At 38.2% G+C, this 25,864-nt stretch overlaps 1 protein-coding gene across 2 annotated transcripts in view; it reads right to left on the reverse strand.

Annotated features, from left to right (window-relative positions):
- Window positions 1-3,981: 3,981 nt before the first annotated feature.
- The window catches only part of LOC309857866 (ankyrin repeat domain-containing protein 26-like), a 38,491-nt gene continuing 16,608 nt past the window's right edge, over window positions 3,982-25,864 (reverse strand). For both annotated transcript variants that reach the window (XM_082750602.1, XM_082750601.1), the window contains exons 4-8: window positions 25,548-25,759; window positions 24,092-24,320; window positions 10,280-10,375; window positions 5,295-5,340; window positions 3,982-4,202 (exon numbers count right to left, since the gene is read on the reverse strand). Coding sequence is in view for 1 of the 2 variants with exons in the window: in XM_082750601.1 (XP_082606727.1) it covers window positions 10,325-10,375; window positions 24,092-24,320; window positions 25,548-25,690 (423 nt within the window). In the remaining variant the exon portion in view is untranslated. The remainder of the gene's footprint in view (window positions 4,203-5,294; window positions 5,341-10,279; window positions 10,376-24,091; window positions 24,321-25,547; window positions 25,760-25,864) is intronic.

Here is a 25,864-nt window from a genome sequence, read left to right on the forward strand (position 1 = left end):
GTCGTTTTATCCAATCTGCAACCCTGTGCCGTTTTAGGGGCACTTTAGGCCATTCACATTGAGAGTGATTATTGATAGATACGTTTTTATTGACATTGTGTTACCTTTGAAGTCTTTCTTTCTGTAGACTGTCTCTATATTTCTGTTCAATGCTATTCTTAGTATTTTTACTCTTTTATTAAACCCCCCTTAATATTTTCTGCAGTGTCGGCTTGGTGGTTGCATAGTCTTTTAAGCATTGCCGGTCTTGGAAACTCTTTATCTTTCCATCTATTTTGAATGTCAGTCTTTCTGGATAAAGTATTCTTGGCTGCATGTTCTTCTCATTTAGTGCCCTGTATATATCTTGCCAGCCTTTTCTGGCTTGCCAGGTCTCGGTGGACAGGTCTGACGTTATTCTGATGGGTTTCCCTCTGTAAGTAAGGAGCCTCTTTGACCTAGCGGCTTTCAAGAGATTATACCTACAATTATAATTACTCAATTTGAGTATCAGGTGTCGTGATTTTTTTGGGAATGTATAATCTTGGGTGGAGACTGTTCAGCGTCTAGTACATGAATGCTGGTTCCATTCGCGAAATTGGGAAAATTTTCACGAAGGACTTGTTCCACTATATCTTCTAGATTTCTTTCTTTCTCCTTCCCTTCAGGGATTCCAATAATTCTGACGTTGGAACGCTTCATGGCATCATTTATTTCCCTGATGAAGTTTTCATGGTTTCTAAGCTGTTTGTTCCAGGCTTCCTCCTGATCCTTTCTCTCTGTTTGTACTCCAGATCACTAATTCTATCTTCTGTCTCAGTTACCCTAGCTTTGAGAGAATTTAGATTAGATTGGAACTCATTGAGAGCATTGTGAACCTCCTCCCTGGTAGCTTTAAGCTCCACCCTAACATTGTGAACATCATCTCCCATCGCTTTCAGCTTGGCCCTAATCAATTCCGTTTGGTCATCCATGGCTTTCTCCAACCTAGCTATTGCCTGGATAATTGTTAGCCTCAATTCTCTTTCCGACATATTGTCTATGTTGATAGCCGTTGGCTCTGTTGCAGAAGGTCCATCCTCTGTATTTTTCTTCTATTGGGCATTCCTCCTCCTAATCATTTTGGTGGGAGATGACTGAACAGATGTAGCTGGATGTATCGACTGTGGTGCAGTCAAGGTGCACCCTGGAACACTTCTGAGTAATCAAGATTCCCCACCCAAACGAGAGACAAAAGAAAAGAAAAAAAAAAAAGAAGAAAAGCAAAAAAAGAGAGAGAGAGAGACAGAAAAGAAAGGGAAGATGAAAGAGAAGGTTCAGCACAAATGGGCCCCAAGGTAAGAATTATGAAGTAGACAAACAAAAACAGACAAACAAAAAGACTGATACAAGTATATGACAAGAGAAAAAAAATATATATGCAAATAAAGGAAGAACCTCATCAAAAGGAACCCCAAGTGTAAGATTTATATGCTATCAGGACAAACACAAAAACACAGAAACACTGGTGGAAGAAAAATATGGGAGAGTGGTTAAAAATTCTCAGTGTGTGTGAGGAAGTTTGTTTTGATTCTTCCTGGATGTATCCTGATATCTTTGTTAAAGGACTCAACTTTCCTAAGATAAAGGGGAATTAAAAATTGGTTTACCTATAGGGGTAGAATTGATTGGGGAAAGGCAGTATTGATTCAAACTTACTTTGAAGTTTAACTCTGTATGAATATTAGAAGATAAAAGTAAAAAGGAATAAACTAGACTAAGCTAAACTAAAATTAAAAAAAAAGAATTCAAAAAATAGAAATGCAAAAGGAAAACATAGGTGTATGTATCAAAAAGTTCAGGTTAGAAGGTTATTATGAAATTTGATGTACAGCTCGCTGTGATGGTAAATAGGTTTAAAAAAATTACCTATGTATACAAAAATGAACCGGAATAGTGGGAACAAGTGAAAAATAAAAGTTTTCCTATGAGTTAGTGGTTGTTCTCTTGTATTATTTCCCCCCCTCTTTTTTTCTTTCTTGGTTTGTTTTCTGGGGGAAGGGTCTGCCAAGTGGGTTTTCAGTCAATGTTGTTCCTTGTGTTAAGTCCTCCCGTTGCCCTCAAGGGGGTGGGCTCTGAGGAAACTGTTTTTTTTTTTTTTTCAGGCTTTTGTTCTCTGGCGGTTCTTATGTTTGTGCACTTTTTTTTTTCTCTCACTTTGACTGCTTTTGATGGTTTTTGTAGTTTTACAGGAAAGCAAACCGTACCCTGATCTCCCTCTCAGAGAGAAGCCTCAGTCTGGCTGCAGAGCCTAAATAAGTTCCCCCTTGGCTGCTGGCAGAGCAGGTTCTAAGTCGCGGTCCCTGGGGATATAAGATCTTTTGCTTGTACCCAAAGCCAAGGCAGTGGCAGCTGTCTGGGCAGCTCCAGACCACCAGAGAGGTTCCAAGCAGCAATAGCACACTGAGATTTTCCCGCTGGCCCAGGCTGGGAGTGCCTGGTCTTTCTGCATCTAAGAGCGCCCGGCTTGCTTGCACACACCAATTTCAGGGGAGACTGTGGGTCGCCCATGGGTCTCAGGCTCTGAGAATGGGGTGCAGGTCCTAAAGCACCAGGCTGGGCCCTCCACAAACCTCTCTGGGGGGAGAGTTTGGTCTGAAACAATGGCGCATATCAAAGAGCACTGGCTGGGCCCTCCGTGAACCTCTCTGGGGGGAGTTTGGTCTGAAACAATGGTGGGTATCAAAGAGCACTGGCTGGGCCTTTGTATCTCTCTCAGGGGAGTATCTCAGACTCTATAGCAGGGTTTCAGCATTCTGCCTCCCAGTGTGGCTCCCATCCCCTCACAGGAAATGGACCCCAGGGTTCTCAGGTGCCCTGGCGTTTTAGGGACCAAGAGCTGGTTTCTCCTCCCCACTCTCTCTGCCTTAGAACCAGTGGAGGCAGTCTTGGGACTGGGGACTTAAGCCCCTGTCCCTAGCAACCCCGATTCCGACAATTTCCCCCCACAATTCTTTGCTCTTTTGGAGTGCTTTCAACCAGTCTCTAAGTTAATGCTGGACCCCAGACGCAGGGCACTCTTGCTTGATTGGGGTATTACTTTCCAACCAGTCGCCTCTGGTGGCTCCCTCCCCCTTTTGTTTATCTTCCCATATCAGTCCAACTTTCCCACTCAGCTTTATCTGCCCACTGGCGTCTTCTGCCCCTGTAGAGATCCAGACGTGTATAATTCTGATCTCAGGCTGATTTCATGGGTGATCAGAGTTCTATGGTAGGTAATCAGCTCACTTTGGGGTACAGGCTGAAAAGACACCTCTTCCTACTTCCCCGCCATTTTGTCCCCCTCTTCCTTGTGATTTTAATAACACTTTCTTTTCTAGCTTATTATAAAAATATAATATGGAATACATATAACAAACAAAACACAGGCTAATTAACTGTTTTTGTAAAAGTTAGTTTTCTCGTCAATAGCAGATTAGTACTCAAGTGCCTGGGGAGTCGAAAGTTATTCACATATTACTGACTGCAAATGGTCAGTGCCCTTAACCCCTGCAATTATTCAAGGGTCAACTGTACGAGAATTGTCTGATTGACAAGGTTGTACAGTAGTTATGTGGAATGTACTGATTTGTAGGATATAAATGCTATGGGAACAGGCATAATTTAACAATTGTCTTGCAAATGGTTCTGGGGTAAAAGTTATTTTTTTCCTCTAATTTTAAGACTCTCTGTCTTAAAATTAATGTCTGTCTAAATCTCTAGGTTCATATGTAGTAATAAAAATTGGAAAATACCAAAAAGTTATCAATTAACATGACTGAAGTATTCATGAAAACTTGGTTGGTTGGGTGCTGTTTAGAAAGCTGGCATTTGGGCAGCCTGAAGCATGTAAAACCCAATAATGCTGATTTCCATATTAAAAAAAATGTTTAAAAGTTAATTAGCTACCAAGAAATATAGCTTAAAATATTATATAAACTTTCATTACACACATGATCCAAAAATATTTTCCTTTAAGAAAGATTTATGCATATCATCCATTTAATAGGAAACTATTAAAATGTTTTATAACCATCCAGAAAATAAATTTCTACTATTTATGTTTCAGATGCTATACTTTTTCTTCAGAAACTCTGAGTACTCTCTGTGTGATTTCAGTACGTCATCACAATTTATATGTCTTTCAAAAGTAGATTCTAAAGAGGTGGCCCCACCAGATGAGCCTGATTCCAATACAGCAAAACCTGAAAAGAAAAAGAATTACAGTCTTTATCTAAAATACTTCATTCTTAACTAAATGTTAGTAAAAAAAAAAACAAAGTTGAAGTCTTATGAGTGTTATGAAGAATGAAAAACATCTAATACAGCTACAATATAAAATACAAGATTACTTTTAAATATATTTTGCTCACAGTTGCCCACTGAGGTAATTGCTATTGTGGATAAATATCAGAGCTTCTGTTTTTCTCATTACAAGATGATAACAGAGCCCACCCGTGAACAATCATGTACAACAGACTGAAAAATCAAACAGGCAATTTTCAGAGTTGAACAGAAGAACACACAGAAGGAAAATCCTAGTTTTCTATGAATATTGTCTGCTTTTTGGTGGAGGGGATATGTAAGCTGATATCTGAAGGACAGGGAAGAAGCATGCCAGGTGGAAGGAAGACGCATATACAAAGAACATATACAGAGAGTGTGGAAGAACACTTGTGGCATTGCAAGTAGTCAATGCTGAAGAGGTGCAAGAGCAAAGCAGCAGAGTAGGGTAAATGTTAGCGGTAAAGAAGGCAGAAAAAGCTGACAAGAACCAAACTGATTTGGGTGTTTTTATTCCATGTATGGAGCTTGGAATTTTACCCAATGGCAAAAGGTAAATCAATGACAAAATCAACGGCTGGATGTTTAAATGTCACCTGTCAAGTAAAGGTCATTTGAACCATAATTGCTTAACTAAGTATCACCTAAGACAAGACTGCTTTTTTCTTTTTTTAATTTTGGTTTTATATGATTAGCAGAAACAAGGATTTAAGAAAGCCCGCATATTCAGGTTGACAGTTCCAGAGGGATGGCAGAAGTGAAGGAAGATTACAGCTTGAAATAACAGATAAATAGACATTTGGAGATTTTTTTTTAAAGTCTGAAAAACGATGACTAAATGAGGAATAAGTATGTTCCTCATTATGTTTATGTTTTATATTTTTATTAGATATATATTTAAAAAATTAATATAGTACCTATTGTTATCCAAACAATAGAAAACAATGGATTTACCATTCATAGGATATTTCAGAAATCAATGGCCATCTTAATTCGGAAATTTGGCAACATACCTTCTTCTAGTTCTCTAGTTATATTTTTTTCCAACTCCTGCTGCATCTGAAATGAGTCAAATATTTATAATGTTCAAGTTAAACAAGACACATAATTGTAGGAATTATATATAGCTTATGAAATGTGAACTTAAAATAGCACTATTAGAGACTAAAATTAAGTTAGGGATTGCTTAAATAGAAAGATAATCACATAAATAAAATAAATCCCTACTTATTTTAATCTTAGGTAACGGAAGAAAGAGATGTAACACTATTTAGAGAAATCTGATAAAAAGTACAAGTAATATTGGTCTATTAAATATATATAATTTCTGGGAGAAGAGGAATATGGCAGAGGCATAGGGGGCCATAGTTTTGTCCAGTCCCTGGAATTCAGCTAGATAGCTTTCAAATCATTCTGAACACCTGTGAACTCAACCTGAGATCTGAGAAAAGAACTGTTCTAATTCTACAAATAGAAAAGTGACCACATTCTGCAAGGTAGGAGGTATGGGATGGAGAAATGAATCGAAGGGGATACATGGGAAGATAAACTGTTGGGGGGGATGCATAAACTGCTTATCAGAAAGTGATACAGCAGTGGTGTGAAACAGGAACTTTTATAAGTCTAATCCGGTGAGGGACATCCCTGCTTGAAAAGCACTCAGGTGGAGAAGTGGGGTAGAATCCTAGGTAGAACTGCCTGATCTCAGGATCCCCAGGGTCACACAGAATGGGGTGCCTGAGTATGGGAGAGTTCCCAGGAGTTTCAGCAGGGAAGCCAGCTGCAATCAAAGAGCAGAGGAGGGGGCTTTCAGCTCAGTGTTTCCATTAATCACAAACCCCAGCCCATTGGGTAACCACTCTCAGAACAGGGCCAAACATGCAGAAGAACCAGGGCAAGACCTCCTCCTTCCCCCAGAGGACTGGCATGAATGCAGCCACAGGAGACTGCAAAGTTTAGAAACTCCAAAGGGGGTTGCATGGCTGAGATAAAAATGTTCAAAGCCTGGGTGTACACAGAGTGCATACAGAAACCAGGGAGACGAGAGTGATTGACAGCTCCTCTGTGAGGGCACACTGAAGAGTGGAGGGTGCCTGCTTTCAGCTCTAGGGCTGGACACTGGGAGGCTCACATTTTCATTCTAATCCTCTCAAGCAGTGTGGAAAACCGTCAGGGAACGAAAGCCACAAAGAGGAATCTGGAGGCCCTAAATTAGCCTGGACCCCTGGCAAGGGCAGTGCAATACCATCAGGGCAAGGACCTCTGAGAATTAGCACAACAGGCCCCTCCCCCAGAAAATCAGCAAGAACTTCCCGCTAAGATCAAGTTTAAGGAATCACAGACAACTGCAAAACTCTAGTGCTGGGGGAAAATACTATATAGAATCCATGGCTCCTTAAACTTTCAAGTTTAATTTTCTTTATCTTTTTCCATTTCAACAAATTTCTCATTTTATCAACTCAGGTTTTTTAAACATTTTTAATTGTAATTTTTATAGTTACATTCTATCCTTTCATAGTGCTTAACTTTATTTTCGCATATATATATTTTTTCTTTCTTTACAATTTTGGGATGTAGTTTCCTCTAAGAAACAGACCAAAATATACCCAAATCTAGTGTATTGCTCTGTTCTCATCATCTGATTATATTCTCACTTTTTAAATTTTTATTTTATTTATTTATTTATTTTGGTTTATAGAGATTATAGAGATTTGGTTGATAGAGATTATATTTCTCTGGGGTTGTTGTTGTTATTTTAGTATTTTGTTCTCTTCATTTTCTATTCTTCTCTAGACAGAATGACTAGATGGAAAAACTCACCTGAAATAAGAGAACAGGAGGTACTACTGACTGTCAGTGACCTAATCAGTATGGATATAACTAAGATGGCAGAATTAGAGTTTAGGATAGCAAGTATAAAAATACTCGCTGGGCTTGAACAAAGCACAAAGGACACTGGAGGATCCCCTTCTGGAGAAATAAAAGAACAAAAATATTACCAAGTTGAAATCAAAAGGTTATTAAGGGGATGCAATAAAAAAAATGGAAGCTCTACTTCTGGAAACAATATGGAGGTTCTCCAAGAAGTTAAAAATATGACCCAGTAATTGTACTGCAAGGTATTTTCCCCAAAGATGCAAACATACTGATGTGAAGGGGCACCTGGACACCAGGGTTTATAGAAGCAATCTCCACAATAGACTAACTGGGGAAACAGCCCAAATGTCCATCAACAGATGAATGGATAAATAAGATGTGGCTACCAGGCGCCTGGGTGGCTCAGTGGGTTAAGAAGATGTGGGATATTGCAAATGGAATATTACAAAGCCATCAAAAAGGATAAACTCAACAATTTACATTGATGTGGATGGAAACGGAGGGTATTATACTGAGTGAAATAAGTCAATCACAGAACGACAATTATCATATTGTTTCATACATAGGGGGAATATAAGAAAAAGTGCATAGAATCATAGTGGAAGGGTGGGAAAACTAAATGGAAGAAATCAAAGAGGGAGACAAATCATGAGAGACTCTTAACTATTGGAAACAGACGTTTGCTGAAGGGGAGGTGGGATGGGGGTAGGGGTAATTGGGTGATGGGCATGAAGGAGGGCATGTGATGTGTAGAGCACTGGGTATTACATACAACAGATGGTTAACTGAACACTATATCTGAAACATATATCATATATCAGCTAATTGAATAGAAATTCTAAATAATTCATCACGTACATATGGGTAATGGAGAAATAAAACCCTACTTATCTTTTACAGACTTACTGAGCTATAATTAACTAATAAATATTAGCTATTTCAAATTTTAAAAATTGGAGGCTCTAACTGCTAGGATAAATGACACAGAAAGGAGAAGTAGTGACAAAGAAGACAAAATAATGGAGAATAAAGAAGTTGAGAAAAGAAGAGAGGTAAACAATTACTGGATCAGTAATTCAAGGGGAGGGGAGAATTCAAGAGATAAGTGATACTATAAAGCAAAACAATATTAGAATAACAGGGATCCCAGAAGAGGAGGAAAGTGGGTGTGGAAGAAGGTGTACCTGAGAAATTACAGCAGAGAACCTCCATAATCCGGGGAAGAAAAAAGTCATTCAAATCCAGGAGGCACAGAGAACCCCCTTCAATTTCAATAAGAATAGGCCAACACCTTGATATAGAGTAGTGAAGTTTGCAAATTTCAGAGACAAAGAGAAAATCCAGAAAGCAGCTCAGGACATGCCAGAAAGGACTGGCATGGTATAGTCAGGGTGCTAAACCAGAAGAATATGCAGCCAAGAATATGTTACCAGCAAGGCTGTCATTCAAAGTAGAAGGAGAGATAAAGAGTTCCCAGGACAGACAGAAATTTAAAAATTTGTGACCACCACACCAGCCCTTCAAGAAATACTAAAGGGAATCCTGCAAGCAAAGAGAGAGACCCAAAGTGTCATAGACCAGAAAGGAATAGAGACAAAATACAGAAACAATGACATTACAGGTAATACAATGGCACTCAATTCATATCTTTCAATAGTTAGCCTGAAAGTGAATGGGCCACATTTCCCAATCAAAAGACACAAGGTATCAGATTGGATAAAAAAGCAAAGACCCATCAATATGGTGTCTGCAAGAGACTCATTTTAGACACAATAACACCTCCAGATTGAAAGTGAGGGTGTGGAAAACCATTTACTGTGCTAATGGACATCAAAAGAAAGCTGGGGTGGCAATCCTTTTATCAAATTAGATTTTAAGCCAAAGGCCGTCATAAGAGATGTGGAAGGACGCTATCATAATTAAAGGGTCTCTCCAAAAAGAAGATCTAACAATTGTCAAGATTTATGCACCTAACATGGGAGCAGCCAATTACATAAGCCAACTAATAACAAAATTAAAGAAACACATCGAGCATGATACAATAAATAGTAGGGGACTTTTACACCTCACTCACTGCAATAGACAGGTCATCTAAGCAGATCAACAAGGGCACAAGGGCTTTGAATGACACACTGGACCAGATGGACTTCACAGATATATTCAGAGCATTCCATCTTAAAGCCACAGAATACACATTCTTCTCCAGTGCACATGGAGCTTTCTCCAAAAGAGATCACATACTGGGTCACAAATCAGGTCTCAACCAGTACCCAAAGTCTGTGATCATTCCCTGCATATTTCCAGACCACAGTCCTTGAAACTTGAACTCAATCACAAGAGGAAATTTGGGAAAAATTAAAAAACATGGACGCTAAAGAGCATCCTATTAAAGAATGTTCATGGGTCAACCAGGAAATTAACAAACAAGTAAAAGAATTCATGGAAACAAAGGAAAATGAATACACAACTGCTCAAAATCTTTGGGATGCAGCCAAGGCAGTCCTGAAGAGGGAAGTATAGAGTAATACAGGCCTTCCTCAAGAAACAAGAAAGGTCTTAAATACACAACCTAACCTTCCACCTACAGGAACTGGAGAAACAACAGCAAAGAAAGCCTAAATCTGGCAGGAGAAGAGAATTAATAATGACCAGAGCAGAAAGCAAAGAAATAGAAACCAAAAGTACAGTAGAATATAGCAACACATTTAGGAGCTGGCTCTTTGAAAGAAGTAATAAGATCGATAAACCCCTGAGAAGACTTGGCAAAAAGAAAAGAGAAAGGACCGAAATTAATAAAATCATGAATGAAAGAAGAGAGATCACAACCAACACCAAGGAAACACAAACAATTTTAAGAATGTATAATAAACAACTATTTGCCAACAAATTAGACAATCTGGAAGAAATGGTAAGAGAAAAACCTGGACAGTTCAACCAAACATTTAAAAAGGAATTAATACCTATTCTTCTGAAGCTGTCTCAAAAAATAAAAACGACGGAAAACTTCCAAACTCTTTCTATGAGGCCAGCATTACCTTGATCCCCAAACCAGACAAAACCCCAACAAAAAGGAGAATTACAGGCCAATATTGCTGATGAACACGGATGCAAAAATTCTCACCAAGATACTAGCCAACAGGATCCAACAGTACATTGAAAGGATTATTCACCGTGACCAAGTAGGATTTATTCCTGGTCTGCAAGGGTGGTTCAACATCTGCAAATCAATCAGTGTGACACAATACATTAATAAAAGAAAGGATAAGAACCATATGATACTCTCAATAGATGCAGAAAAACCACCCGACAAAGTACAGCTTCCCTTCTTGATTAAAACTATTCATGGTTCAGGGATAGAGGGAACATACCTCAATATCATAAAAGCCATCTACAAAAAGCCCACAGTGAGTATCATTTTTAATGGGGAAAAACTGAGAGCTTTACCCTTAAGGTCAGGGACACGGCAGGGATGACCACTCTCACCACTGTTGTTCAACTAGTACTGGAAATCCTAGCCTCAGCAATCAGACAACAAAAAGAAATAAAGGCATCTGAATCAGCAAGAAGTCAAACTCTCACTCCTCACAGATTATGTGATACTCTACGTGGAAAACTCAAAAGACTCCATCCAAAAATTGTTAGAAGTTCTACAGGAGACCTAGCCTCGCTGCTGTCACTTCTCTTTAAGTGGGAGAAGAAGAGAGCTGGGGAGAGTCATGGGGGGCTGTGAAGTCCGGGAATTTCTTTTGCAATTTGGGTTCTTCTTGCCGCTGCTGACAGCTTGGCCAGGCGACTGCAGTCTCGTCTCCAACAACCAAGTTGTCTTTAAATAAGTTTATTGGAGGAGTCAAGATGGCGGAGAAGTAGCAGGCTGAGACTGCTTCAGCTAGCCGGAGATCAGCTAGATAACTTATCTAAAGATTGCAAACACCTGAAAATCCATCGGCAGATCGAAGAGAAGAAGAACAGCAATTCTGGAAACAGAAAAACAACCACTTTCTGAAAGGTAGGACCGGCGGAGAAGTGAATCCAAAGCGACGGGAAGATAGACCCCGGGGGGAGGGGCCGGCTCCCGGCAAGCGGCGGAGCAACCGCGCACAAAATCAGGACTTTTAAAAGTCTGTTCCGCTGAGGGACATCGCTCCAGAGGCTAAACCGGGGCGAAGCCCACGCGGGGTCAGCGTGGCCTCAGGTCCCGCAGGGTCACAGAAGGATCGGGGGTGTCTGAGTGTTGCAGAGCTTGTGGGTATTAGAACGGGAAAGCCGGCTGCAGAGACAGAGCCGACAGTAAGCTCGCAGCTCGGTGTTACCTTGAACCGATCACAGGCTCGGTGAGCTCGGAGCGCGGCCGGAGGTCAGGCAGACGGGAGTAACTGGGCGCTGTTCTCTGAGGGCGCACTGAGGAGTGGGGCCCTGGGCTCTTGGCCCCTCCGGGCCGGAGACCAGGAGGCCGCCATTTGTGTTCCTGTCCTCCTGAACTCTACGGAAAGCGCTCAGGGAACAAAAGCTCCTGAAAGCAAACCCGAGCGGATTACTCACCCCGGCCCCGGGTAAGGGAGGTGTAATTCCGCCTGGGGCAAAGACACTTGAGAATTACTACAACAGGCCCCTCCCCCAGAAGATCAACAAGAAATCCAGCCGAGACCAAGTTCACCTACCAAGGAGTGCGGTTTCAATACCAAGGAGAGCAGCAGAATTCCAGAGGAGAAGAAAGCCAAGCACGGAACTCATGGCTTTTTTCCTGTGATTTTTTTTAGTCTTGCAGTTAATTTAATTTTTTCTTTTTCATTTTTTTTTTCTTTTTCATTTTTTTTTTTCTTCTTTTTCTTCTCGCCTTCGGGTAAAAATTTTTTTTTTTTTTAACTGTTACCTTCTTTTTTAACGATTTTTTACTAGTTTATCTAATATATATATTTTTTCTTTTTTACATTTTTCTCAGGTGTTTTCTTTTTTTAAAAAAATTTTTTTTTCTTTTTTTTTTCTTTTCTTTTTTCTTTTTTTTTTTTCTTTCTTTCTTTTTGAACCTCTTTTTATCCCCTTTCTCCCCACTCACGATTTTGGATCTCTTCTAATTTGGTTAAAGCATATTTTCCTGGGGTTGTTGCCACCCTTTTAGTATTTTACTTGCCCCTTCATTTACTCTTATCTGGCCAAAATGACAAGACGTAAAAATTCAACACAAAAAAAAGAACAAGAGGCAGTACCGAAGGCTAGGGACCTAATCAATACAGACATCGGTAATATGTCAGATCTAGAGTTCAGAATGACAATTCTCAAGGTTCTAGCCGGGCTCAAAAAAGGCATGGAAGATATTAGAGAAACCCTCTCGAGAGATATAAAAGCCCTTTCTGGAGAAATAAAAGAACTAAAATCTAACCAAGTTGAAATCAAAAAAGCTATTAATGAGGTGCAATCAAAAATGGAGGCTCTAACTGATAGGATAAATGAGGCAGAAGAAAGAATTAGTGATATAGAAGACCAAATGACAGAGAATAAAGAAGCTGAGCAAAAGAGGGACAAACAGCTACTGGACCACGAGGGGAGAATTCGAGAATTAAGTGACACCATAAGACGAAACAACATTAGAATAATTGGGATTCCAGAAGAAGAAGAAAGAGAGAGGGGAGCAGAAGGTATACTGGAGAGAATTATTGGGGAGAATTTCCCCAATATGGCAAAGGGAACGAGCATCAAAATTCAGGAGGTTCAGAGAACGCCCCTCAAAATCAATAAGAATAGGCCCACACCCCGTCACCTAATAGTAAAATTTACAAGTCTCAGTGACAAAGAGAAAATCCTGAAAGCAGCCCGGGAAAAGAAGTCTGTAACATACAATGGTAAAAATATTAGATTGGCAGCTGACTTATCCACAGAGACCTGGCAGGCCAGAAAGAGCTGGCATGATATTTTTAGAGCACTAAACGAGAAAAACATGCAGCCCAGAATACTATATCCAGCTAGGCTATCATTGAAAATAGAAGGAGAGATTAAAAGCTTCCAGGACAAACAACAACTGAAAGAATTTGCAAATACCAAACCAGCTCTACAGGAAATCTTGAAAGGGGTCCTCTAAGCAAAGAGAGAGCCTACAAGTGGTAGATCAGAAAGGAACAGAGACCATATACAATAACAGTCACCTTACAGGCAATACAATGGCACTAAATTCATATCTCTCAATAGTTACCCTGAATGTGAATGGGCTAAATGCCCCTGTCAAAAGACACAGGGTATCAGAATGGATAAAAAAACAAAACCCATCTATATGTTGCCTCCAAGAAACTCATTTTAAGCCCGAAGACACCTCCAGATTTAAAGTGAGGGGGTGGAAAAGAATTTACCATGCTAATGGACATCAGAAGAAAGCAGGAGTGGCAATCCTTATATCAGATCAATTAGATTTTAAGCCAAAGACTATAATAAGAGATGAGGAAGGACACTATATCATACTCAAAGGGTCTGTCCAACAAGAAGATTTAACAATTTTAAATATCTATGCCCCCAACGTGGGAGCAGCCAACTATATAAACCAATTAATAACAAAATCAAAGAAACACATCAACAACAATACAATAATAGTAGGGGACTTTAACACTCCCCTCACTGAAATGGACAGGTCATCCAAGCAAAAGATCAGCAAGGAAATAAAGGCCTTAAACGACACACTGGACCAGATGGACATCACAGATATATTCAGAACATTTCATCCCAAAGCAACAGAATACACATTCTTCTCTAGTGCACATGGAACATTCTCCAGAATAGATCACATCCTCGGTCCTAAATCAGGACTCAACCAGTATCAAAAGATTGGGATCATTCCCTGCATATTTTCAGACCACAATGCTCTAAAGCTAGAACTCAACCACAAAAGGAAGTTTGGAAAGAACCCAAATACATGGAGACTAAACAGTATCCTTCTAAAGAATGAATGGGTCAACCGGGAAATTAAAGAAGAATTGAAAAAAATCATGGAAACAAATGATAATGAAAATACAACGGTTCAAAATCTGTGGGACACAATAAAGGCAGTCCTGAGAGGAAAATATATAGCGGTACAAGCCTTTCTCAAGAAACAAGAAAGGTCTCAGGTACACAACCTAACCCTACACCTAAAGGAGCTGGAGAAAGAACAAGAAAGAAACCCTAAGCCCAGCAGGAGAAGAGAAATCATAAAGATCAGAGCAGAAATCAATGAAATAGAAACCAAAAAAACAATAGAACAAATCAACGAAAGTAGGAGCTGGTTCTTTGAAAGAATTAATAAAATTGATAAACCCCTGGCCCGACTTATCAAAAAGAAAAGAGAAAGGACCCAAATAAATAAAATCATGAATGAAAGAGGAGAGATCACAACTAACACCAAAGAAATACAAACTATTATAAGAACATACTATGAGCAACTCTACGGCAATAAATTTGACAATCTGGAAGAAATGGATGCATTCCTAGAAACATATAAACTACCACAACTGAACCAGGAAGAAATAGAAAGCCTGAACAGACCCATAACCAGTAAGGAGATTGAAACAGTCATTAAAAATCTCCAAACAAACAAAAGCCCAGGGCCAGATGGCTTCCCGGCGGAATTCTACCAAACATTTAAAGAAGAACTAATTCCTATTCTCCTGAAACTGTTCCAAAAAATAGAAATGGAGGGAAAACTTCCAAACTCATTTTATGAGGCCAGCATCACCTTGATCCCAAAACCAGACAAGGATCCCACCAAAAAAGAGAGCTATAGACCGATATCCTTGATGAACACAGATGCGAAAATACTCAACAAAATACTAGCCAATAGGATTCAACAGTACATTAAAAAGATTATTCACCACGACCAAGTGGGATTTATTCCAGGGCTGCAAGGTTGGTTCAACATCCGCAAATCAGTCAATGTGATACAACACATCAATAAAAGAAAGAACAAGAACCATATGATACTTTCAATAGATGCTGAAAAAGCATTTGACAAAGTACAGCATCCCTTCCTGATCAAAACTCTTCAAAGTGTAGGGATAGAGGGCACATACCTCAATATCATCAAAGCCATCTATGAAAAACCCACCGCAAATATCATTCTCAATGGAGAAAAACTGAAAGCTTTTCCGCTAAGGTCAGGAACACGGCAGGGATGTCCATTATCACCACTGCTATTCAACATAGTACTAGAGGTCCTAGCCTCAGCAATCAGACAACAAAAGGAAATTAAAGGCATCCAAATCGGCAAAGAAGAAGTCAAATTATCACTCTTCGCAGATGATATGATACTATATGTGGAAAACCCAAAAGACTCCACTCCAAAACTGCTAGAACTTATACAGGAATTCAGTAAAGTGTCAGGATATAAAATCAATGCACAGAAATCAGTTGCATTTCTCTACACCAACAGCAAGACAGAAGAAAGAGATATTAAGGAGTCAATCCCATTTACAATTGCATCCAAAACCATAAGATACCTAGGAATAAACCTAACCAAAGAGACACAGAATCTATACTCAGAAAACTATAAAGTACTCATGAAAGAAATTGAGGAAGACACAAAGAAATGGAAAAATGTTCCATGCTCCTGGATTGGAAGAATAAATATTGTGAAAATGTCTATGCTACCTAAAGCAATCTACACATTTAATGCAATTCCTATCAAAGTACCATCCATCTTTTTCAAAGAAATGGAACAAATAATGTTAAAATTTATATGGAACCAGAAAAGACCTCGAATAGCCAAAGGGATATTGAAAAAAAAAAGCCAACGTTGGTGGCATCACAATTCCGGACTTCAAGCTCTATTACAAAGCTGTCCTCATCAAGACAGCATGGTACTGGCACAAAAACAGACACATAGATCAATGGAACAGAATAGAGAGCCCAGAAATAGACCCTCAAATCTATGGTCAACTCATCTTCGACAAAGCAGGAAAGAATGTCCAATGGAAAAAAGACAGCCTCTTCAATAAATGGTGCTGGGAAAATTGGACAGCCACATGCAGAAAAATGAAATTGGACCATTTCCTTACACCACACACAAAAATAGACTCAAAATGGATGAAGGACCTCAATGTGCGAAAGGAATCCATCAAAATCCTTGAGAACACAGGCAGCAACCTCTTCGACCTCTGCCGCAGCAACATCTTCCTAGGAACAACGCAAAAGGCAAGGGAAGCAAGGGAAAAAATGAACTATTGGGATTTCATCAAGATCAAAAGCTTTTGCACAGCAAAGGAAACAGTTAACAAAATCAAAAGACAACTGACAGAATGGGAGAAGATATTTGCAAACGACATATCAGATAAAGGACTAGTGTCCAGAATCTATAAAGAACTTAGCAAACTCAACACCCAAAGAACAAATAATCCAATCAAGAAATGGGCAGAGGACATGAACAGACATTTCTGCAAAGAAGACATCCAGATGGCCAACAGACACATGAAAAAGTGCTCCATATCACTCGGCATCAGGGAAATACAAATCAAAACCACAATGCGATATCACCTCACACCAGTCAGAATGGCTAAAATCAACAAGTCAGGAAATGACAGATGCTGGCGAGGATGTGGAGAAAGGGGAACCCTCCTAAACTGTTGGTGGGAATGCAAGCTGGTGCAGCCACTCTGGAAAACAGCATGGAGGTTCCTCAGAATGTTGAAAATAGAACTGCCCTATGACCCAGCAATTGCACTATTGGGTATTTACCCTAAAGATACAAATGTAGTGATCCAAAGGGGCACATGCACCCGAATGTTTATAGCAGCAATGTCCACAATAGCCAAACTATGGAAAGAACCTAGATGTCCATCCACAGATGAATGGATCAAGAAGATGTGGTATATATACACAATGGAATACTATGCAGCCATCAAAAGAAATGAAATCTTGCCATTTGCGACAACATGGATGGAACTAGAGCGTATCATGCTTAGCGAAATAAGTCAAGCAGAGAAAGACAACTATCATATGATCTCCCTGATATGAGGAAGTGGTGATGCAACATGGAGGCTTAAGTGGGTAGGAGAAGAATAAATGAAACAAGATGGGATTGGGAGGGAGACAAACCATAAGTGACTCTTAATCTCACAAAACAAACTGAGGGTTGCTGGGGGGAGGGGGTATGGGAGAAGGGGGTGGGATTATGGACATTGGGGAGGGTATGTGCTTTGGTGAGTGCTGTGAAGTGTGTAAACCTGGTGATTCACAGACCTGTACCCCTGGGGATAAAAATATATGTTTATAAAAAATAAAAAGTTAAAAAAAAAAAAAAAAAAAAAAAAAGAAGTTCTACAGGAATTCAGCAAAGTGGCAGGATATAAAATCAATGCACAGAAATCAGTTGCATTTCTATACACCGACAATGAGATAGAAGAAAGAGAAATTAAGGAGTCAAAGCCCCTTACAATTGCACCAAAAACCATTAAGATACCTAGGAATAAACCCAAACAAAGAGGCAAGGGATTGGTACTTTGAAAACTATAGAACACTCATGAGAGAAACTGAGGAAGACCCAAAGAAATAGCAAAAACATTCCATGCTCATAGACTGGAAGAACAAATACTGTGAAAATGTCTATGCTTCCCAGAGCAATTTATACATTCAACACAATCCCTATCAAAATACCATCAACATTTTTTCAGAGCTGGTACAAATATTCCTAAAATTTGTATGGAACCAGAAAAGATCCCAAATGGCCAAAGGAATGTTGAAAAGGTTCACCAAAGCTGGTGGCATCACAATTCCAGACTTCAAGCTCTATGACCAAGCTGTCATCATCAAGACAGTATGGTATTGCCACAAATACACACGCATAGATCAAAGAGCCCAGAAATGGACCCTCAACTCTATGGTCAACTAATCTGTGACAAAGCAGAAAAGAATGTCCAATGGAACAAAAGCCAGTCATTCCAACAAATGGTGTTGGGAAAACTGGACAGCCACAAACAGGAGAATGAAACTGGACCATCTTGTTACATGACACATAAAAATAAGATTCAAAATGGATGTAAGACGTAAATGTGAGACAGGAACCCATCAAAATCCTAGAAGAGAACACAGGTTGTATTCTCTCTGGCTTTGGCCAAAGCAACTTCTTGCTAGGCACGTCTCCAAAAGCAAGGGAAACAAAGACTTCATCAAGATAAAAAGGTTTTGCATAGCAAAGGAAACAACTGACAACACTAAAAGATGACCTACAGAATGGAAAATGGTATTTGAAATTGACATATCAGATAAGGGGCGAGTATCCAAAATCTATAAAGACTTATCAAACTCAACACCCAAAGAACAATCCAGTCAAGAAATGGGTAGAAGAAATGAACAGACATTTCTCAAAGAAGACACACAAATGGGCAACAGATATGAAAAAATGCTCAGCATCACTTGGCACCAGGGAAATAAATATAAATCAAAAGCACAATGAGATATCACCTCACACCTGTCAGAATGGCTAAAATGAACAAGTCAGGAAACAACAGATGTTGTCAGGCATGCAGAGAAAGCAGAAGCCTCTTACACTGTTGGTGGGAATGTAAACTTGTGCAGGCACTCTGGAAAACAGTATGGTGGTTCCTCAAAGAGCTGGAAAGAGAGCTACCCAATGACCCAGCAATTGCACCACTATGTATTTACCCCAAAGATATAAATATATTGATCCAAAGAGGCATCTGCAGCCCAATGTTTATATCAGCAATTTTATTGATTTATTTATTTGAGACAGAATGAGATATAGAGAGCACAAGTGGGAGAAGAGGCAGAGGAAGAGGAAACAGCAGATTCCCCACTTAGCAGACAACCTGCAATGGGGCTCTATCCCAGGACTGAGGAATCATGAGCTAAGCTGAAGGCAGTCACTTAACCAACTAAGCCACCCAGGCACCCCTCGGTACCCTACATTAGACCCCATTTTGAGCATTCAATGAGAGGGTACCTTTTATAAGAAAGCTCTAAGTAAGAAAATTCTAGATGAGAATACTTGTAATATACAGCTGACCCTTGACCAACATGGGTTTGAAGGGTGCAGGTCTACTCTACTTACACATGGACTTTTTTTGATACAGTATTTTAGTGTATTTTCTCAATAACTTTTTTAAATATAGCTTTATTATGAGAACATAGTATATAATACATGTAATGTAAAAAAAAAACTGTGTTAATGAACTATTTATGTTATCAGTAAGGCTTCCAGTCACTAGTAGGCTACTAGTAGTTTAGTTTTTTAGATACCATGCAGAAGTGAAATCATATGGTATATGCCTTTCTTTGCATTATTTCACTTGGCAAAATACTAGGTCTACCAATGTTGTCACAAATGACAAGATCCCATTCTTTTTTATAGCTGAATAAATATTTCATTGTATATGTATCACACATCTTCTTTTTTTTTTTTTTTAGATTTTTTTTTTTTTTAATTTATTTGTCAGAGAGAGAGCGAGCGAGAGTGAGCACAGGCAGATAGAGTGGAAGGCAGAGTCAGAGGGAGAAGCAGGCTCCCCGCGGAGCAAGGAGCCCGATGCGGGACTCGATCCCAGGACGCTGGGATCATGACCTGAGCCGAAGGCAGCTGCTTAACCAACTGAGCCACCCAGGCGTCCCTGTATCACACATCTTCTTTATCTGTTCATCTATTGATGGACACTGAGGTTGCTTCCATACTTTGGTTATTGTAAATAATGTAAATAATGTTTCAAAAGACATAGGGGTGCACATAACTTTTCAAATTAGTGTTTTTATTTTCTTTGGATAAATACCCAGTAGTGGAATTGCTGAATGGTACTGCATTTCTATTTTTAATTTTTTGAGGAATCATAACACTTTATGACAATAACATTATATTCAGGCCTTATAAAATTAATAATATGACAACATTACTAGACAGCCTTGTAAAATTAATAAATCAATACCACTTGATGGGAGAAACTTTTATTGAAGCAATTTTATAAAGCATTAATAAATAATAGGTAAAATATAAGACACTTTTTTATATGACATGACTTAAGGAATTACCAATGTGATGTTATTGTCTTTTCCTAAATATTTACTTCTGTGACCTTTATTTCCAAGTGAGAACTGTGTTTAGAAGGTGGAAATAGCTTCAAGTCCACTAATAAGGAGAACCCATTTGCAATTTTATTTATACTTTTCCATTTATCCAAAAAATAGGAGGATAAAAAAATTATAAACAGAAAAACAACATGCAATGTATCAGCAAATTTTAATTCAAAGAATTATTAACGAAGGATTTTCTCATAAATGTTAGTTTTCAAACTATGGCTCATAGAAATCTAAGGGTCTCCTGGGACACAGCAGGACTGAGGGACAAGGAAGTCTACAGGTGTAGTCTTATCTCGCATTTAGCTAAACAGCTCTACTTGTCTGTGTTTTATATAATACAGTTTAATGCAAAAAAAAAAAAAAAGATAAGTTCTATTCTTTGAAAAAAACAATTTTTCCCCAGAGGTATAAAAGTCACTAACTTAGTCAACATCCCTAATTTCACATAAGAGACAAAAAGGCCTCAGAGAGATTGTAGTTTGCCTGAGGTCAAAAAACCACCTAGTTGCAGGCCAGGAATGTGTTTTAGTTACTTCCTCATATTCAGGAAATACATGCATTTTTAACCAGAAATCAGAGAAAATGAATACATAAAACTTTGTTCTGTGGCTCCATAAAGTTAAGGCATTAGACAGAAAACAGCTTTCTAACTAAACTATAAATTTTTACAGTCATGAACAAAAATAAAGGACGAGTAGTTATCTTAACTCCTATTAGTAACAGTCAATATGCTCAATTTATAAGCAAAATTTTTTTAACTTGAAAGGACAGGGAACTTGAAGGAGAAAATCTTTGGTTGAACCAAAGAACCTGAACCTGAGGAAATTCTTCCTTAAAAGAATTATTCATTTCCTTCAAATAAAACTTGGTTTATCAAAGTCAATCAACAAATGGTTACCTATGTTGTGAGCTATTTATTGCAAAGTCTAAAACACTGAACAGATTTCTCTTTGCCATCTAGCCTTCCCATTAGTTCACATGTACAAAAGACACGATTAACTTTAATTATAAATTAAATCCACTCGGAAATTATAGGTAAACCTTCATTTCCATGTGAGAACATTTCTCTACCTTCTTCATGACAGGAAGAGAGATTCGCCTAATGGGTGAATTTGGGAGAAGGCACTAAGCAGTGCCTACATGCTTCCAGATCTTTTATTTGAAAAGCTATGCCTGCCCTAGTAACATGAATTGAGGTCTGCTTTCATCTTTGTGGGATGGGCATCAAACATCTCTTCCTTCCATTTACAACTGTGTGTGGAAGTGCCTAATTTGGAGTAAAGGAGTAAAGTATTAGGAAGTTGGCAGTGGCTACATACCTAAGCCACATCCTCCAATCTGTTAGTATGTATTACAGTTGCTAAGCTTATCTCCATCTGCCTGACTCCTGTGTTCTCAACTCAGAAAAAGAAGAGCAATGTCATCTGCCACCTACTCCACCACAGCTCCAACAAGAAAAATGATCAGACAATACTTAGAAATGGTTTCTTCTTCCTTGACTTTATACCTAACATTCATTGTTCAAAGTGACATACTTTAAAGAGGAAAAATGTTGAATACAATTTCAGAAATAAACACAGAAAGTCAGACAAAATGAGGAGATAGAGGAATATGTTCCAAATGAAAGAACAATACAAAACTTCAGAAAAATAGCTAAATGAAACAGAGATAAGTAATCTACCTGAATAAGAGTTCAAAGTAATGGTCATAAAAATGCTCAGCAAACTTGGGAGAAGAATGGATGGATTCAGTGAGAACTTCAAGAAAGAGAAAATATAAAGAAGAACCAATCAGAGCTGAAAAATAAAACAACTGAAATGAAAAATACTCCAGAGGGATCAGCAGCACATTAAAAGCTGCAGATAAACAGATCAGTGATCTACAAGACAGGGTAGCAGAAATCATCCAAGCCAAAAAACAAAAAGATAAAAGAATTTTTAAAATGAGGACAGGTTAAGAGACCTACTAGGATCGAGCCCCACACCACGCCCTGTGCTCAAGGAGTCTGCTTCTCCCTCTCTCTGTGGCCCTCCCCTCCCATCTGTGTTCTCTCTTGCTTGCTCTCAAAAATAGATTAAAAGAAAGAAAGAAGGAAACAAAGAAAGAAAGACAGACAGACAAGGCCATAACTAGAAATAAGAAAATTATGAAAGAAAGAGTTTTATTGGTAAAAGCAAACATACAATAAAAGTAATAGATCAATCACTTTTATAAAGCCAGTATGAATGTTAAAAGACAAAAGTAGTAACAACAATTGTGTCTACAGTAATTAGTAAAGGGATACACAAAATAAAAAGGTGTAAACTAAGACATCAAATACATAAAACAAGGGGGGGTCGAAAAATGTAGTGTTTTTAAAATGTGTTTGAACTTAAGTAGCCATCAACTTTAAAAAGACTTCTATATATATGGGATGTTATATATGAACTTCACTGTGATCACAAAAATCTATAATATACAAAAAAGAAAAAGAAAAAGAAAGGCAACCAAGCATAACACTAAAGAAAGTCCTCAAATTAGGAGGGAAGAGAGCAAGACAATAAGGAAACCAAATGAAAGAACAAGATTGAGGCCTCATTTACCAGGGGTCTATGCTACTTTTCTCTACATTAGTAAGAACATGAATATACCTTCAAAACCATAAACCTATGTACATTGATTGAAATGGATATTTTAATAACAATGATATACAATGGAAACTAGCTGCTACTTAAAGACTCCCTATTATTCCCATCTTAGTCATCAATCATTAAAGTGATGGCAGGATAGATATATGTGAACTTCATTTAAAAAATTCCAATTGTGGGGCACTTGCACGGCTCAGTCAGTTAAGGATCTGATCTTGACTTTGGTTCAGGTCATGATCTCAGGATCGTTGAGACTGAGCCCTGCATCAGGCTCTGCACTGAGTATGGAGCCTGCTTACCCTCTGTACCTCACCCCCCACCGCCAGCTTGCACACACACTCTCTCTCCCTCTCTCTCTCTTTAAAAAAAAAAAATGCAGTATTTGCTTGATTTAGCCATTTAGAAAATGTTCTACAGTTGCTCAGCAAGACATTTTATAAAAATTGAAATAGAAGTGTTATAAGTTTTTAAAAAATGCTCCAAATAAGACAAAAATTAAGGATGTACTCTCAGGTAAGAAAATGACAACAATTACAAACTTAAAAAGAAAAATTAATCTTTTTAGCATTACAAGTTTATTTAATTCATAAAAAGGACTTATCATGGATTCTTGAAATAATAAATATCCATATGTGAGTAAGTGTTTGGATTCTTATTGTTGACTTATACATAGGGGTGGGAAAAATGGGTAACAGCGAACTTTAAAATTGTTATGAACAACTGCCAAACAGGAAATTAGTCAAAGCATCTAAGTATAGATTTCATTCGTGAGCAATAATATTTACTTTCTAAAATCGAATTTAGATGTAGGTTTTCAAGAAATTTAAAATGTGTTCGTTTTGGGGTGCCTGGGTAACTTAGTCAAGTGTCTGACTCTTGTTTTTGGCTCAGGTTATGATCTAAGGGTTGTGAGACTGGGCCCCATGTAGGGTTCCACACTCAGCAGGAAGTCTGCTTGAGAATCTCACACTCTCTCCCCCTCTTGTACACTCTCTCTCTAAAATAAATAAAATATTGAAAAATAATAAATGTCAGTTTAGTTATAATTATTGAATAAAGGTAATAATAGGTACCTCTTGAAAATAAGAGCTCCAGGAACAAAGAAAAAAAATCAAAATTTATGTCTCATTTCTTTATCAGCAAAAATAATTATGACTTTTACTTAGTGTGTATTAGTTAGCTAAGCAACTCAGAATCTTACCAAATTAAAAACAAAAATTATCTCAGAAATCTGAAACCCAAGGAAAAAAAGGTAAGATAATATAACCAACCTTGATCAAGAAAGTCTCGAGGTCATTACTTGAACGCCATGAGTTTGAGGTAGGAATCACCACGTTTTCTCTTAGAGCAACGTTTCTATTGAATAGTGAACTATTATTAACATTTCTACCATAAGGCAGATCTAGGGATGGCCTCATATTAATAGTGTCAAGCAAAGTTTGCTTTTGCTGTTTCTCCACCAGAAGTTTGGCACTGGTCTCTGCCAGCCTCTCACTAGTCCTGTTAGGATTACAAAACACAATACTTAGTATTTCGTTTCTCCCCAAATCAGTCCTAAATTACTTGCATTTTTTTAAGTCTCCATAATAGTAAACAAAATGTGCCATTAAATAGTGTTTTAACATGGTAAATGTGACAGAGCAGACCTATTATGTATAATTATAGGTTTAAAACTGTTCTAAAGAAGTCCATATATCTCTAGGGTTCCTAACTAACAAGTAATTCAAATTAAAGAGGGAGAGAAATGGTGATCAGTGATGTCCATGGCCTAACAGGTTATACCTGCTGCCTTCTGGAATGGTTGTACTTAAAAGATTCTTGGGGACGCCATGATACATACTTATATTTAGTAAACCAGTTTAGAGCTGCAAAAATAAACCATCCTGGGGTCTGGGTGGCTCAGTCGGTTAACCATCTGCCTTCAGCTCAGGTCAGGACCCCACAGTCCTGGGATTGAGCCCCATTCTGGGCTCCCTGTTTGAGGGAAGCCTGCTTCACCCTCACCCTCTGCCTGCTGCTCCCCTCTGCTTGTGCTCACTTGCTCGCTCTCTCTGTCAAATAAATATGTAAAATCTTTAAAGGAAAATAAAAATTTAAAAAATCCCTCAAAGACATTTTTCAAGCATTGGCTTTCACCACTCTTGTATATTTCGCACATTACCTCAGAGAGATTGAGCATTTGGCACTGAGGAAAAATTTAGACGAACAATTGCTAGAGGACAAGTAGATGGCAGAGTTGTGATCAGATAGAACTGAAACAGCTCCAGAAACAATTAGGTTATAACACAGATACTAGGGTACTGAACGTGGAATCTACCGTTTCCATCTTGACCTTTTGGGTTAAAGATGTACTCTTCCAAAAATAAACTAACCTTAATAAATAAATTTTAATAAACTCATTTCTATTTAGGGTAATTTTGACAATTTTATAATAATATGCTGTCTAAATTATAAATCTTCAAACAATTAGTTTAAAGACTAGGAGATCAGATTAACTGAAAGTATTCAAAGGAAAAAATAAAATCATTTAAAACAACAACAAAAAAGAGAAATGCAAACTAACTTAAACTAGCATTTTGACAATAAGTTCATTTACAAACATCATTTTTCAAAATTATATTATCTAGTTGGCTTTCACTTACTACTGATCTCATGAACGTGGCTCCAAAAAATTATGGTTTAGATGCAAATTAATAAGCTAACTCTACTTTCTATGATTGTTTTAACTTGTTCAGTTCATTTGTCAATGACATTCGATGTGTTACTTCTAGGTAGAGGTGCTTGTATCTGTCCAATTCTGCTTTAGTAACGTCTTGAGAATTTTTCATTTTGGATAATTCAAATTCCAGCTCTTTAATTCTGAGTTCCATTTGACTTCTTCCTGAAGCATTATTATTTTCTCTTAACTGTGCTACACTTTCTTGAAATGCTGCTTGCGTCTAAAGCAAATTAAAAGCATAGTTTTAAAATTGTTACAACCTGGGTAATTACAGTATATTTCTTTCTTTTAGTTTTGTGTCAATGATTCAGAGAGAAATTTTTAA

Source organism: Mustela nivalis, assembly GCF_964662115.1.
Source record: "Mustela nivalis genome assembly, contig: HAP1_SCAFFOLD_1468, whole genome shotgun sequence".
NCBI lineage: Eukaryota > Metazoa > Chordata > Mammalia > Carnivora > Mustelidae > Mustela > Mustela nivalis.